The sequence below is a fragment of the Tuber melanosporum genome (genome assembly GCF_000151645.1).
Source record: "Tuber melanosporum whole genome shotgun sequence assembly, scaffold_38, strain Mel28".
Classification (NCBI taxonomy): domain Eukaryota; kingdom Fungi; phylum Ascomycota; class Pezizomycetes; order Pezizales; family Tuberaceae; genus Tuber; species Tuber melanosporum.
The window spans coordinates 545,774-561,224 of NW_003299063.1; the positions used below are offsets into that span (position 1 = coordinate 545,774).

The window sequence follows — 15,451 nt, forward strand, 5'->3', positions numbered from 1 at the left end:
ACTGCTTAGTCATCAAAGATTAGATCGGCTAATCAGTCCAGGCTTATCCAGGGCTACCTTTCTATTTTGCCAACAGAACATTTCGTCACCTTAAAATACCGGTAGCACAAAAGAAAAAAGAGACCCCTCAACTCGAAGAATACAGCTCAAACAACATACCTCCGCATTGTCATTACTTCTCTCCATTTATCCCATCCTCAAAATTATTCCTCACTCATCCATGATCATTTTCATCATACAATGAGTGCCCGTTTGCTTTCCATGGGAGCCGTCTCGGCCGCTTTCTCCCGCCGTCCTCTGCTTCGTGCCGCCACTAGTCGTCGTCTATTATCATCTCCTATGTCAACCATGTTTGCCAGCAGAGCCCCTCCAACTTCAGCTGGCCTTCTTCGTATTAGTTATGCATCGCGTCCACGCACATTCCTACGGGCTGGGCAGTTATCCAGATCCCATTCTGGTGCTGCTGCAGTTAGGTCTTTAAGTTTCTCCCGCGCAATTCCAAAGCTAGTTTACAAGTTCGCAAGGCTCCCCGTGGCTTTCGGCGGGGCTACGGTTGCCGGCCTCGCCTACGTTCAGTATCAAGCACAACGTGAGGACCTCAAATCTTGAGATTGTATGAAATAAGCTAAATTTGTGTCTTTAGAGGCTGGAACTTACGCTATCGGCCTTTTTAACTCGGCAGGCGAAATGGTAGGAACTGCGATTGCTGGAGCAAAAGGGACCGCTGGGGATCTCTATGGAGGTTTTAGTGAAGGTGTCAATAACCTCGAGTTTCCAGAATGGATGCAAGATCTCTTGAGCTTCAGAAAATCAGGAGTTGGTGGGGGTGGGGGTGGTGAGGGTGCTAGTGGGGGTGGTGGGGGTGGTGGGGAGGGGGAAGGGTCTGGAGGTGAAGGTGATAATCGGGCCTATGCAGCAGGTGCTGCTGCTACGGCAGCCGCGTTCGGATATGGCGACGATGATACGAGGTCCGAACAACAAAGCGCTAAGGATGATCAGATGATGGTATTGACAAAGAAGATGATTGAGATAAGAAGCATCTTGCAAAAGGTGGGCCAAACGGGAGCTCTCCAGTTGCCTTCTATCGTGGTTATCGGATCTCAGAGTTCTGGTAAAAGTTCTGTCTTGGAAGCGATTGTCGGTCACGAGTTTCTTCCTAAGGGATCAAATATGGTGACCCGTCGGCCCATTGAGCTCACCTTAATCAATACACCTGATTCGCCATCTGAGTATGGAGAGTTTCCGGCTCTGGGTCTCGGCCGCATCACTGATTTTACCCAGATCCAAAAAACCCTGACAGATCTTAACCTGGCAGTTCCAGAAGCTGACTGTGTCTCCGATGATCCTATTCAACTGAATATCTACTCTCCAACTGTTCCAGACCTCTCGCTCATTGATCTTCCTGGATATATTCAGATTAGCGCCTTGGATCAGCCCGAGGAGCTGAAGGCGAAGATCGCGGCTTTATGTGACAAATATATTCAACCTCCGAATGTAATCCTCGCAATCTCGGCTGCGGATGTTGACTTGGCAAATTCCACGGCACTAAGAGCAAGTAGGCGAGTCGATCCAAGGGGAGAAAGAACAATTGGGGTTATCACAAAGATGGACTTGGTTGACCCCGGACGAGGCAACGCAATTCTGAAAGACAGGAACTATCCCTTGAGGCTGGGTTATGTGGGCGTTGTCTGCCGGCCGCCGAGCACCAAGTTCTCATTCGGTCGAAATGTCAACATCACAAATGCCATCAGCAAGAACGAGAACACCTTTTTTGGAGCACATCCGGAGTTTGCGGCACCGGATAGCGGTGTTACTGTTGGCACAACAAATTTGAGAAAGAAGCTTATGTCTGTCCTAGAGCAAACGATGGCCCAGAGTCTTCAGGGCACTAGCGATGCTATTCATCAGGAACTAGAGGAAGCTACCTATGAATTCAAGGTCCAATACAATGACCGCCCTTTGACGGCAGAAACATACTTGGCCGAGTCCTTGGATAAATTCAAGCACTCTTTCAAGGACTTCACTGAGCACTTTGGGCGACCGCAGGTTCGGCAGCTCCTGAAGCGTGAACTAGATCAGAAGGTGCTTGATTTCTTAGCTTCGAGGTACTGGAATAAACCCCTTAGCGAGGATAAATCTTGGAACAGGCTCGACGAACGACCTATATCTGAACTGCCCAACACCGATTCTGAGAACCTTTATTGGCAGAGACGATTGGACGCCTCTACATCTGCTTTGACCAAGTTGGGGGTTGGAAGGCTTGCAACCAATGTCGTAGCCAACGCTCTTCAGCAACACATGGATCGCCTCATCTCTGAATCAACCTTTCGCGCACACCCCTTTGCCAAGCAGGCTATCCAGGAAGCTACAAATGCAATTTTGAACGAAAGATTCTACTCGACGAGTGACCAGGTCGAGAACTGCATCAAACCTTACAAATTCGAGATTGAGGTGAATGACCGCGAATGGGCTCAAAGCCGGGAAAATTCGCAAAACTTATTAAAGGAGGAACTTAAGGCTTGTGAAGATTCTTTGAAAAATTTGAAGAGCAATATTGGGCCCAAGAAACTTCTTCAAGTTATGTCTTTTGTCGACAAGCTCCGGCAAGGAGAACATGCAGATATGAAGGAGGGAACAGAGGCATTCGGTTTTAGCCGACCCCTGTTACAAAAAGGTATGCCCCGTGACGTCGGCAATCATGTTTAACAACTAATTTGCGGCCAGGGAGGGAAGGCGTCTTCCTAAGGGACAGGGCAGAGATACTTAAGATGCGCTTGGTTGCTCTCAAGAGCAAGCAGTGCGCAACGTCAGCGAGCAAATACCATTGCCCTGAGATTTTCTTGGATGTAGTCGCAGAGAAACTTACGTCTACCGCGGTTCTGTTTTTGAATGTAGAGCTGCTCTCAGAGTTTTATTATAACGTATGATGAAATTTCCGAATCTATTACTTAGCCTTGTTCTGACGAGTCCACTAGTTTCCGAGAGAACTCGATAACCGTCTTGGCCGACATCTCTCAAAACAGCAGGTCGAATCGTTTGCTAAAGAGGACCCCAAAATCCGAAAACATATTGAGCTTCAACAGCGAAAGGAGCTTCTTGGGTTAGCCCTTGAAAAGATGGAAAGTTTGATGGCCTTAGAGAAGAGTAAGAAAGCACCGGTAGTAGGCGAAGGGAGCGTCAGAACAGGCAGATGGGGCGGGATTTTTTGTGTTACGGAATGACGGCGTTCAGTGGAATGGTTGACTTTCTTCTTGTTTTTCCCCTTCTTTCTCGTCCGTACTTTGACGCATTTGGGCTTCTTTTTTTTCAGATTTGTTGGCTGTCTAATTCTGGTACGATATCGTGTGATGGTAATTTCCAACTCTTATCCCACGGCTCCAAAATACACTTTTATTCATGCGATGGGTAGTTGGGTGCGGTGACTCATGAAATTGGGTTTCGGCGGAACGCTTGGCAAAAGAGCGTCATAACATAATATCATATAGGCGATTTTGGAAAATGTATCTATTATTATGAGAAATACGATAACAATGGCATCTTTTGGTAGGGCACGATACTTGTATCCGAGATAACCTATTCTGTAACACACATCATACTTCGCCTTTCTTCCCAATACATTTATATGTAGGGTTGACGACCTGTGAAGAATACACACAGTACTGTGCTGCTCGTGCTACTGCAAGCAGCCTCTAATCGCAGAATGCGTTTCCTCTCCCCCCAGTCTACAGTCCCTACCTGCGTGCGATACCTCGTGCTCGCTGCTCACGGTAAATGTTGTTGTCCCTCAGTACAGCATAATGGAGGCCCCCAATTGTGCAATACCACCCCTCCCTTATGCCACAGTAATCCCGATTGAGAGGAAAACTCCGTTTTTTCGAAGAAATTTGCCCCGCAGCTGTACCATATCTCATATCCCCCGGACTTTCCACCACCCGGAACTCTGTTTAACCCCCCCTCCCCTTCCAACGTAAAGGCCACAAGCAGTGGTATCCTTGGGTAATCTAAGGACCTAAAATCCCCGACCGGGAAGACCATTCCCGTTTTGGGTATACGTACTCAAATCCTGCGTGTTTTTCCCGCAAGTATTGGTTGCTGAAATGCTGGATCACTTGGGGCGTTTGAAAAAATCCTAAATTCTTAGCCTGGAATATCGTAGACTGGATAGCTAGCTGCTGTCTGTCGAGCCTGGCCAAGAATTATTATTTTTTATCACAGACACCAAGGAAAGCTTTTCAACTGGGAAACAAAGTCAACCTTATATTGAGATACAAAAGAATGTAAATATGATACGAACATCCAAATCCAGAGCTGATCTCTGCCATGCCTACAAGTCGGTAGACGTTCCGGATCAGCCATATCGTACAATCCATGGTGTCGTATCAACCGCTATCCAAAACATACTAGATACTGCGGAGTTAGAAATAGGGCTATAAGATCCTATTTATTATTATTTTAGTTTGTATAAAAACCCCTAGTGGGTCTTTCTATAACACCATCGTACTTTCTCTTTTACCGGTCCCTAAATCGTCAGGACAAACTTCAATTGCTCACCGAGTGATCACTCATGACGGCGAACAATCACCCAGCAAGCTGACTCCCAGGCGGACACTGCTCGCAGAATGATAGCGTAGCACGGTGTGTGTGTGATATGTGGTTCTATCCCACCCGCAGAATTCATTCCTCGAGAGCAAGGGATCGAGAGAAAATCTTAGGAGGGTTTCAGCCGGATTTTCCGTTTTACCGCTTCGCACCTCCCCCCCTTATCCGGCCAGGCGAGATTGTTGGAGGGAGAGGGGAATTCCGTAATACTGGTTAAACCATCTGAATATCATATCATATCGGTAAATCGAAAAAGTAAGAAGCCTAAAGACAAATCTTTTGATGTTTTTTTTTTCCTCTTCTTTTTCTCACGAGTTTGGTGACTGGGGGTGGACCGGTTTCTCTCATCACGCCTCCCCCCGGGCGCCCTCGCTGGGAGCATGTGCGTTCTTGCTCTTTGTGATAATAATATTATGATAGCTTCGCATCGTATCCTTTCCCGCCACCGGTTGAGCACTAAGCGGATGAGAGGTGGTAGTAATCTAAGGTTAATCAGAGAAATTAATCTGGTTAAGAAAAAAAGAACTTGAACTATCTAGTAGTTGGGAACGACATGTTCCGGTACGATGTGATGGGAGCAAAGATGACCGCAAAATCTCGGATGCTGAAGCCAACCCCCCCCCTTCCCAGTATCGTGGGGCTTCCAGCGAGCGCTCCTTACCGCAGCTATATGTTTGCACTTCTATAAGGTATCCTGGCACCTCGGCAGTGACTGATATGATACCTGCCTTGGCACTAAGGTGTCAGAGCACTCTAATATATATGATAAGCTGGAAGGTATCGTATATACCGACTTCCATCGGTCATCACTCGATAATACAAGAAGCAACCAGAGGTCTCGGAAGGTTCGTGGGCTTTCCTACATTGTTTCCCCCTCAAGTCTCCCTCGGGAAAATTAGCGATTCAGATTGTAAAAAGAAGGGGAAAAAAGAGGAGGAAAAAAGGAGAGGAAGAGGGGTATCCGGCATATTCTAGCAAATACAGAGTTGGACGGATCCACAACGTGAGCCCTCCCAGCGGTGGGGTGAAAGGGGAAAGGAAACCAAGTTCTCGTTAGAGTGGGCGGGCCGTTCAATGGAATAGTGCTTTCCTTCATCGTCACGCGCAGGAATAGGTTCCAATCGGCTACCTCTAATGGCTGCATGCACTTTTTACGGGTTGTGGTTCTAGAATCTCACGCGTTTTGAGATACTATCTCCGAGCGAATTTTTGATTGTTTGGAGATTTGCGCGGCAAAGCGTATATCACCTCTGGGGGTCAACAATGACTGTTCTTTCCTGAATGAAGGTCTATGATCGGATTCTGGTCCGAGCTGTGAAAGGATATTCCAGAGCAGTAACATTACTTAAAACCCCCAAACCTATCACACGAATCTGAAGACACCATTAAACTTTGCATCATCGATCCGCCTTGGGTTAATAGACAAACAACGAATCCTCATAAAGCATTCTTTTGATAGCCCAACCGATCCCTACCTCGAACCCCCTTCTACTCAAATTTGTCAAGTTTGCAATAATCCTCCGCAAAGCGCGCTAATTCTATCAGAAATCTCCCTACCGGCACCAGCATAGACTCAAATGTCGGTGAGTCCATGAGCATAAAGGCTATCGAGTCTCGTGCGCACATTTTCACCGTTGTGCAATTGACAGCCCCAAGGAAACCCAATTCCGTCTGCGGTGCAATATCGGTTGCAATTGAGAGGCCTCGCACAAATGGCACTTGTGGTTGAGCCAGCAGGGTGTAAGATACCCAGCTATCTCTTGCCATGCTGTAAATTGGGCGAGGGAGTTGAGTAAATGAGAGACTTCCTGCATCGTATGGGTCATCGTGCATGTTGCCTTGGTCGACTAGCTCCGGGCCGCCCTGACCCCTGTCGTATCTAAACTCATATGTATGATTCCCAAGGCCATAACCCACAGAAACATTACTAATACTTAAAGCTATTAGGTCGTTCTCGTGAATACCTGTCGGGTTAAAGACGAAGAGGTACGAGCTAGGGAATGTATAGCGAGGGCCATTGTGTGGCATCAGGTCCATGGTGAAAGGTGTCGTCGAACCTGAATAAAATGTCGCAGAGCTATATAGTGGGGCCCCACCCCAATTCGTCGAGTTGGCAGTTTCGCTGTCTAAGGCTTGCAGCATGATTGTGGTTTTGTATCCGAAATCGCTACATAAAGCTGATCCTGGCACCAAAGGAGGCAGTGTGTGTGTTCGCACTGCCACAAAAGAGGCGACAATTGGCCCGGCTACACAGACGAGAACTCCTAAGATTACCCCACCGACGAGTACTAGAACTCCTGGGCCACGAAGCGTACGACATTTGCCGAATGGTGGTTTCCTCGTTACCCCCCCACTCTCGGTCTCGCTCGGTATCCTGTCTTTTCCCCACTTAAGACTCACACAATCAATGAAGGTCCCCAGAAACATGATATTGGCTAAGGCCGTACCAAACCCAACCATAATGTAAAAGAACTGAAAGATGATTGGACCTGGAGTCCCAAACCTAAGATCAAGGTTTTGGCGGTAGAACTTAGACCCCCGATAATGAGTCCCAACGATGTCCAAGGAGAACATTACCAAGTATGGGATGTTTGCTAAAATGGCAAACGGCCAGATAGAACAGGACGCATTAACTGAAGAAGGAGCGATGTGGGTGGCGGGCTCAGAGTGCTGAACCAAATAAAACAATGGCGCCGGAGATCCGGAGCCACCGCTACCTCGCCCCTGGGGTAGTTGGAGGAACGGCTGTCCTGAATCCCCGATGGAAGGCGGAACTATAGCAGTAGTACTGCCGGCAGCAGTCCCAGTCCCATTCGCCCCCGCGGGGGCGATAGAGGGAGTGCCTCTGTTGAGATCCTGTGGGGAAACGCCGGAGAGACCCATAAAACTCTCGGGTCTTGCAGAAGGACCTGGGAATCCACACACCCTTGCATCCTCAGTCTCTTCAGTTAACGGCATCACACCCGCCAAATCAACCCTCTCATTCCAAGCATCAAGAACGGGTTCTGAAGCCGACACCTGGGTGAGTTTGGCGCGGCAGATTGGTGAAGGTAGAGGGGACACATCGTCCTTAAACTTGTAACTTTCATGATTTCTGAATTTGTTGGTACTCATATCTGCTGGTTGCTGGCTAAGATGCTGCGGTAGGAAAATGGACAGGGAGCATGAGAAGGAAGAAATCTTGTGAGATGCAGCAACTTGGTATGTCACAACGTCCGTTCCATTGTAGAGCTTATTCGTCAGTCTAAGCATGCTCGAATATTACGAAAACTTAAGAGATATTCGTCATTCCCCTCCAGCAGTAAATGCCTATGCCAGCTTCCGAGAAATACGTAAGGGTCAATGTCTTTTATTACTTTCGAGTGATGCTAGATGATGCGAGTTCCCAGTACCAAATAGCTGAGCTTAGCTTGTAAGATAGAATAAACTAGAAAAGGGCTCACAGACTTCGGTAGGCTATAATAAGTTCGGGTAATGTGATAGATACACAACAGGGGCCGTCAACGCCGTTCTACGTTCTATCATAACCTCCGAAATACCACTGCCCACCACCACTTTAACCTATGTCAACACCAACAGTGGCATGCCCTAGACTTCCAAAATCACACCCTGCCATGACAGAACACTCATCAAGATAGGGCTTGATGAATTGTCATCCTCTCTCCAAAGCTCCAGAGCTCCAATGCTATACTGGACGAGGTTTAACTCATTAACCCAGGTTCATACAATCCCAGACCTGCATACGGGGGCAGCGCTCAACCATAATATTTCACACCAGAACTACCCAGCAAGACAAATTATCTACACAGCTCCAGCTTAATTTCAGGCAGCCTTACCATCAACGACAGTTGTCTCCGGAAATGTCCCAATGAATTTGCTCTCCATCCTGACCATCTCTACCTCCCCGTTCGGGAGTCCGAAAGTGACACGCGCAGAATTGAGAACTTGGTCATTTACTTTGTCAAGGCCGTGGATGACACGGCGCACGTAGCTAGTGATCATGGCCAAGACTTCCATATCAACGTCGGGCCTTGCATTGAAGACGTTCCTATTCATGTATTAGCCTTCGTTGAGAAGTTTAGGCAGGATGATAAATGGTCACATTACCTCCAAATAGCTGTGGCAAGAACGGCATCGCCTTTACAAAGACCTTCGTCGTAACCAGCAATCATACCTCTGTATTGGGAGTACAAATCCTTAAGATATGTCTTTCTTTGTCCACCACTAGTAATCTGGCCCGCCAGTGCTATCAGTAAATCTCCTCACGCTATGGTACGACTGAAAACAGACCTTATAAGTGTGTATCATCTTCCCTTCAGCATCATAAAAGAAATGGTCAACAAAATGCTGCTGCCATGTCTTGACCCTATCCAGATCGAGCGCCCGAATCCTAACAATGAGCATCCACATATGCAATACTGTAACCTGCGCCCATGACATGAAAGTTTTAGGCCTATCACAAACTATTATCATATCATCATCAGCTTCCCACCTACTCGACCCCAACCCAAAGAGAGCGATAACAAACCATCATACCAGAACCTCGCACTCTCCGAAAACTCTTGGCCCTCGGCATAAGCGGCTTGCTTCAGGCACTCATTATATAACTCCAGTGTAACTCCATGCGCAACATACGTCTCCGTAGTATTTGGCATCTTCTCACGCAGCTTCTCCGCCACCTTTCCAAAGATACCTCCGCTCGGCTTAGTTGCTCCTGGGCTAACTGGGCTGTCCTTGACTCGAGGTGCTACAGGTTCTTCATTAGAAACACCCTTGTTGCCCGGCGCAGTTTGCTGAAACTTCCATTGCGAGGTATGAAGTCTAGAGGTTAGGGTTGGGGGAGAAGATCGGAGAAGGGCTCTTCTAGCGGTGGTCTAGGACGCACATTAGCCCCTCCGAAAGGAGTGGGAAAGAATTGGATTCTACAGCTCACTCGACTAGAAGATAATCTCAGGTAGGTTGAACAAATACCTCTCGTAGTCATGGCTTTCTTTTTTCCCTTCCTCGATTTGCGGGTATGCTATTGATCGGTCCGATCCGATTGACTCTGGTGGTCGTGGTGCTATCTTGTTTGGTGGGGTGTTTCACCGTTTTGCACACTTTGTTTCGATGTGTAGTTCGGAAATGCTGGATGATTTCATCACTTCATGAAAACATCATCGGGCACGTTCAAAATGATTCAAATTTTGCAAGATCGCAGATACAGGCTTAAAGGAGGCTTTAGGGTTATTAACCCCCTTTGAATACACTTTCTCGCTCAGGCTGTTTCATTTTGTTATTCCTGGCTCGGAAAATAGTTTTTCCGTTGAGTTACTGTCCGCCGTCCCCAAATAATTTAGGTCTATTTCTCATATCCAGCAAGGTATTCATCTGGCTTACCGAGACGAGTGAGATAGTGTGAGCACCACAAGTAGCTCCACAGGCAGTTGACTTCCACGATATCACCCCACCAACACCGGAATTTGGCTACCTTTTCAAAGGGTGCTGTGGAGTATCTCATACGCTGTGCACTTTTCAAAGAAGGCGAAAGTTTGTCCTCGGTCAGCATAGATAACTTCTTTTTATGCTTGGCGCGGAATTTGTTACTTGTATAATAATTATTATTGTTATGGAAGATCCTTTGGCCGATTGCCCCTTTCCCTTTTTCACCGTGCCCAACATAATTCAGAACCATTCATTTTTTTCCTTTTTCGCCCTTTTCTCTCTTTCACCCCCGAAGAGACAGACACACACAACACACCGCTGTGGAGTGGAAACATCTTCTTAGAATCGGCATAGCACAAGACTCACCTATGAGCATATCATTTGTTCACAGCGATCAGGAACCTACTATCGCTGCGGTACCGTCTGCGGTGCAACTTTGTGCGACAAGATTATCTCCTTCCCGCAGGGGTTTGTTTTGTTTGGCTTTCTACCTTTCCACCCTTTTTGAGCTTCACTGTTCACCAAATACGAATTCAGTAGTAGCTGTCGTGCCCACCCGCGCCTCTTTCGAACAGCCCGGGAAGAAGTGGACCGGGTAATACTATGCTGGCATCTACGGCACCTAGACTATGATATTACAGCGGCATCGCCTCCCCGCATTCTAGTCACCTCTGAGCTACGACAAACCTTCGCCATGCAGAATAAAAGGCCCTTGGAAGTATCCGAACCCACCCACCCCACCCTGAGTTTACTCGCCCATTTTACCCACCCAACTCTCTCAACCAATTCTTCGGAAAATAAAGAAATAAAATACTTCGAATACCGGTATCTACATACACCCGGCCTGCTGTACAATGGACCCACTTATATAGCTTACCACTAATGTAGCACTCCATGAGCAACAGTCGAAAAAAGAGAAAACGAAGGATTGCTCCCTCGCACGATATACGAAAGATGAAATTGAGGGAATAAAAAGGAAGAGCACGAAATTGATAGCCCGACCTCATTACATCCAGTATTCTGTCTTTTCCCATAACGCCGCTCGGGTCTGCAGTGTCGTTTCGTTGGGAGTCCTGGAGATTGAAGGCTTTGCTCTGTTCACTAGGTTCAGACATTAGATTCATAATAGCTGCCACTTTTAACGTACCCCTAGCTTCTCCACTTAGTCGTTTCCCCTCGCCGGCCTGTGACGCGATGGTCCGGTTGGGTTGGGGACGGCCCCGATGGCCCGGCCATCCTCGAGTTCGCGGTAGTTCCTCCTAGTCGCTGACGCTGAACAGCTGATGAGCCATTAGCAACTTTTGTACCGGCAGGTGAGGGTCCCCGCGCTCCCGTGGTCCTCTTTGCCGCCATTCCCCCAGTAATCACGGAGCCTCCCAGCGGCCGATTCCCAGCTATTATCGTGGGTGGCTTCTTAGGTTCACGTTTTCCGGTCATTTCAGCAATGTCATCGAGCTCTTTGTCTTCACTGTAGCTTTGAGCCTTCATAAAATATATATCCGCTCCAGCTTGTAGGCCTTCCATAACAGGAACACGCGGAGTATACCCGAATTGCCTAACGTCTATTTCCTTGGCCGTCGCCGGGTCAAGCAACGAATTTTCCTTCTTAAGAAGTTCGAAAATATTCAGAGACTCGCCAGGGTTGATTTTGGTTGGATTGGTAGGTGTTATACAATCCATATCCACTTCTTTGCGAAGAACATGATCGATGTCAACAGCAGAGAAGAAAGCGCAGGACTAGGCACAAAAGAGTCAGTATTCGCTTCCTAGTATCGGCTCATACATAGCAAGTAAGGTCGTACTTGAGGGAGATCATTGATCCCTATTTGCTCCGAAAACATAGCCCTCGTCCACACGTTCGCTACCTGCAGCGCCATGGCAGTTTTGTACCTGTGTTCATGCTTGACCAGGTACCTGATCTCGTCGTGGACTGTGATCGCCAATCTCGCCTGCAGACCAAACTTCCTAATCAAGTAGTCCATGGCCACAATCAACAAATGCAAGTAATCTACCCCAGAACTCTGAATCGCCCAGTTTATTCTTGATGGCAAAAATCCATTCCTGGACAAGTTTCTCCTCATTAGCGCCTCTGTTATCCCTGCGCCCAAGACAGGTGTCCGCGGCCGTTCCTGGTCAGCAAATTTTTCAAGCGTGTTAAAGACAAAGCTTTCAGTTCCGCCATGCCAAAACCGTGTGGGGCTCAGGGACTTGCGCAGAGTTTGGTGACCTTTGGTCTTCGAATAAAGATCTGCCGCAATTTTGGCACACTTGGCATCTGTAATTGCTGGATTAAAAGCTCGTAGGAGCGTCGAGGCAAACCCGACCCCAGCACCATATATCCGGCCATAATTGAAAACCTTCGCGTTATCTCGTGAGATACCAAGGATATTGGCAGTCTTGGAATGCAGGTCTGTCCCATTGGCTTTGGTTCCTTCGAGTGTCATGAACCCAAGGGCATTCCCACCATGAATCTTGAACTGGGCATCGCCAAGAAGACTGGCAATCCAGAGCTCTTGGGAATCAACATCGGCTCCAACAAACGCATATCCCTGCGGCGCAATGACCTTTGCTTTCAATTCCGATCCAAGGCGGTGCTTCTTCGCGTTACTAGCCGTCAACCACGTTCTTTCCACAGCCCTTCTTGTAATTGTGCCCATGGGTATCAACTGAGGCAAGATAATCCCAACATCATCCAGGGATTCCTCTGCTTTTTCCACACCCTCCATTCCTTCCGTATGCTCAAGTTCGCTTCTCTGAACAACCATTTGTGACCGTATTCTATCTCTTGCCGAGATCCAATACGAGCAGGCAGCATTCATCTCCAAAGCCTCTCTTGCGAGTGGATATTCAGACGATAGCGTTTGCGATTCGAAATACTGAACGTAACCCTTGGCCAATGGCGTTGAACACCGAGATCCTGGGCCATCCTTGTGCGGAAGCTTGAAATAGACGCCATCGATATCGTTACAGATCGCCTCGTTCTTCTCATCGGACAAATCGCACTCGACCAGGGGTGAGCCCTTATATTGTTCCGCCTCTTCACGAGAAACTCTAAAGGTCCACCCAAACTTTCCCGTCCATACCAGAGGATGCTTGTCCCATTGCAGTTTAAGTAAGATGGGGGAAATTCGAGACCGAGCGGAGAGATTGATCTGAGAATCCCCCACAAAGAGATCCTTATACCATTTAGGCATTCCAGGCATCTTCTGTTTAGCCGGTTTCGGTTCCACCTCCCCCTTTTTCAGTTTGAGAAACTTGATCTCCTGTCCCGACCAGTCAAGCTGCCTTAGCCACTGGTCATTCATATAAACATCTGGCTTGTCTTTGACCTCCAGTGCTGTTTCCGCAAGTTCCACTAGGCGCTTTTTCACATCGTCCGAGGCTTGCCGGTAAGCCTTGTCAGTCTCTTCAACATATGTGTCCCAAGATCTGTTGACCGGGAGTATGAACGAAGAGAGATGCCGTAGAGCAGCGAAACTGACCGGATGTGGACAAACCCGTAAAAAATGCGGCAGCACCTTCCGATAGACCAGGTGTGTGGCGATGGCGTCCTGGGCGCAATAGCTCAGAAGCTCATCTAAGTTGGCCAACACATCTTCCAAATTCGTTCCCCCAAACCGGCCTCGCACTTCCTTATCGAGTTCGATACCGCAATGAAACTTTGCTACATCCCGTAATGAATTTATCGAACTCCGCCGAATCCACAATTCCTCCTCATCTTCACCCAGGCCCGCATCCAGCATTGCCAGAAGGTCGGGCCCGTGACTCTCCTTCTCAACCCTTTCCCTAAGTTCCCTCTTCTTCTGGTGCTTCATCCACACTGGTCTCTGGCGTGAGCACATCCCGTTCACTGCGACATGTAGGGACATCGTATCCAGGAAACAATTTCTCGACTGTACCAAATCATATTCTTCACGAACCCGTGCTCTATCAAAACCAACATTATGCCCAACAATCACTCGCGACTTGTTTATATCTCCAAACGGTATTAGGTGGCGCTGACTCTTGTTTTCCCCAAGCAACCACGGTGACAGCCAAGCATACCAAGCATCCTTGCTCACCGCACACGCCATTATCGGGAACGGCGAGAGTTTGTATAGAACTTCAACGTCGAACACAACCGCATCCTCCGTCGGTGCGTCAACACAACAAACACGAGACTCTACGCCATCACCAACGCTGTATCTCGTCCATCCAGACCTGTGCTCCCATTTAATAGGTGGATCCGGTATGCCCCCAAGTGCAAAAGTGTTAGCCATGGTGAGATATGGCTCCGACTCTTCGTTCCCAAGTCTAGTGAAATGTTCGTCCAGAGTATTACCCTGTAATTCAGGTAAATCGAAATCGATTGGTGGAGCTGCGTCTGAGGTTTTCCCATAAAGATCATGACGATCCAGATGTTCCTGAGCAAGCCCCACTAGCTCCGGCGGTGGGGGCTTGTGTCCCATCTTGAATATCTGAGAGTGCAACCGGGTAGATATTTGTTGAACCCCCAACTCATTAAGGCGAGCTTATGTCAAATGTCAGCAAATAGAGAAATCTTTACGCAAACAAATGTTGTATACCAGCCGACGGACCTTCCTCTAGTTTCTCCTTCGCTACCACCTTATCGGCGGCAGTTGAATATCTCCGAGGAGAGAAAAGTAGCCTTGGGGTGGCAATTGCACCACAGCAACTTGATAGACATCCGGAGGGGAAACGAAGAGCTGTTCGACTATTATTGCAAAACTGTAAAGACCTGACAGATGGAAGCATATCGCCGGAGAAAAGGCCAGTGATCCAGCACTGCACGATACGTCGAAGAATCCCCAAATATCTCAGTCCTTATTCGCAATCACGTTTATCGTTTGTTCGCCAGTAAAATAGAAGTCGCTGTATCGAGGAGCAATTTGATAGTATAGTGGACGGTGCGGTAAAGGGGTTGAAAAAAAGAATTGGGCAGAATTGGAGAGAATTGTGGAAGCCCTCATAAATGGAAACCGGACGAAGAGGAAGGCGAGTTATCTCATCCGGCGTACAACGTGGGAAGAGGGTGATGGAGAATAATTGTGTTCCTGTGAGCGCGGGCGGCAGGGACGGGGAATGACGGTGCCAAGAGGTGGGAGAATTTTTGACATATCCAGCGGCACTCTGCACGGGGTTTAGGGGGGGCCCTTCATTGAGCTGCCAACAGGATGGTTGGGCACCGAGGGAGGGGGTTTCAACCGGTAATCTCTATCAATCTTCCCAGGCCCACCGCACGCCCATTCTCATGATAATAATAACCATAATATTATCATAACAATAATAATATGATAATATCATATGAATCAAAAATTAGAGAATTCATAGAAAATTAGAGAATTCCTAGGCAAACAATCTGACGTATGATATCACCGTATTTGGACCTTTACCACCAAGCTATGATGTTTTTACGCTTTTAAAATTA

General features: G+C 47.8%; 4 protein-coding genes; 2 read left to right on the plus strand and 2 right to left on the minus strand.

Annotated features, from left to right (window-relative positions):
• Positions 1-240: 240 nt before the first annotated feature.
• On the plus strand, positions 241-893 carry GSTUM_00007663001 (uncharacterized protein; the record flags this gene model as incomplete). Its single annotated transcript, XM_002839576.1, has 4 exons — positions 241-589; positions 644-742; positions 772-816; positions 874-893. The coding sequence occupies 4 exons, from the start codon at positions 241-243 to the stop codon at positions 891-893; spliced, it is 513 nt and encodes a 170-aa protein (XP_002839622.1).
• An 18-nt stretch (positions 894-911) lies between these two features.
• On the plus strand, positions 912-3,546 carry GSTUM_00007664001 (uncharacterized protein). XM_002839577.2 has 3 exons: positions 912-2,674; positions 2,725-2,921; positions 2,976-3,546. Exons 1-3 carry the CDS (start codon positions 1,000-1,002, stop codon positions 3,219-3,221), a joined length of 2,118 nt encoding a protein of 705 aa, XP_002839623.1. The 5' UTR covers positions 912-999; the 3' UTR covers positions 3,222-3,546.
• Positions 3,547-8,421: 4,875 nt separating this feature from the next.
• Positions 8,422-9,671, minus strand: GSTUM_00007665001 (uncharacterized protein; the record flags this gene model as incomplete). XM_002839578.2 has 5 exons in its annotated part: positions 9,533-9,671; positions 9,128-9,473; positions 8,890-9,062; positions 8,707-8,831; positions 8,422-8,647 (listed from the first exon to the last, which is right to left on the minus strand). The coding sequence occupies exons 1-5, from the start codon at positions 9,581-9,583 to the stop codon at positions 8,422-8,424; spliced, it is 921 nt and encodes a 306-aa protein (XP_002839624.1). The 5' UTR covers positions 9,584-9,671.
• Positions 9,672-11,185: 1,514 nt separating this feature from the next.
• GSTUM_00007666001 (uncharacterized protein) lies at positions 11,186-15,071 on the minus strand (the record flags this gene model as incomplete). XM_002839579.2 has 5 exons in its annotated part: positions 14,601-15,071; positions 13,803-14,533; positions 11,826-13,733; positions 11,331-11,760; positions 11,186-11,295 (listed from the first exon to the last, which is right to left on the minus strand). Exons 2-5 carry the CDS (start codon positions 14,469-14,471, stop codon positions 11,186-11,188), a joined length of 3,117 nt encoding a protein of 1,038 aa, XP_002839625.1. The 5' UTR covers positions 14,472-14,533; positions 14,601-15,071.
• Positions 15,072-15,451: the final 380 nt, after the last annotated feature.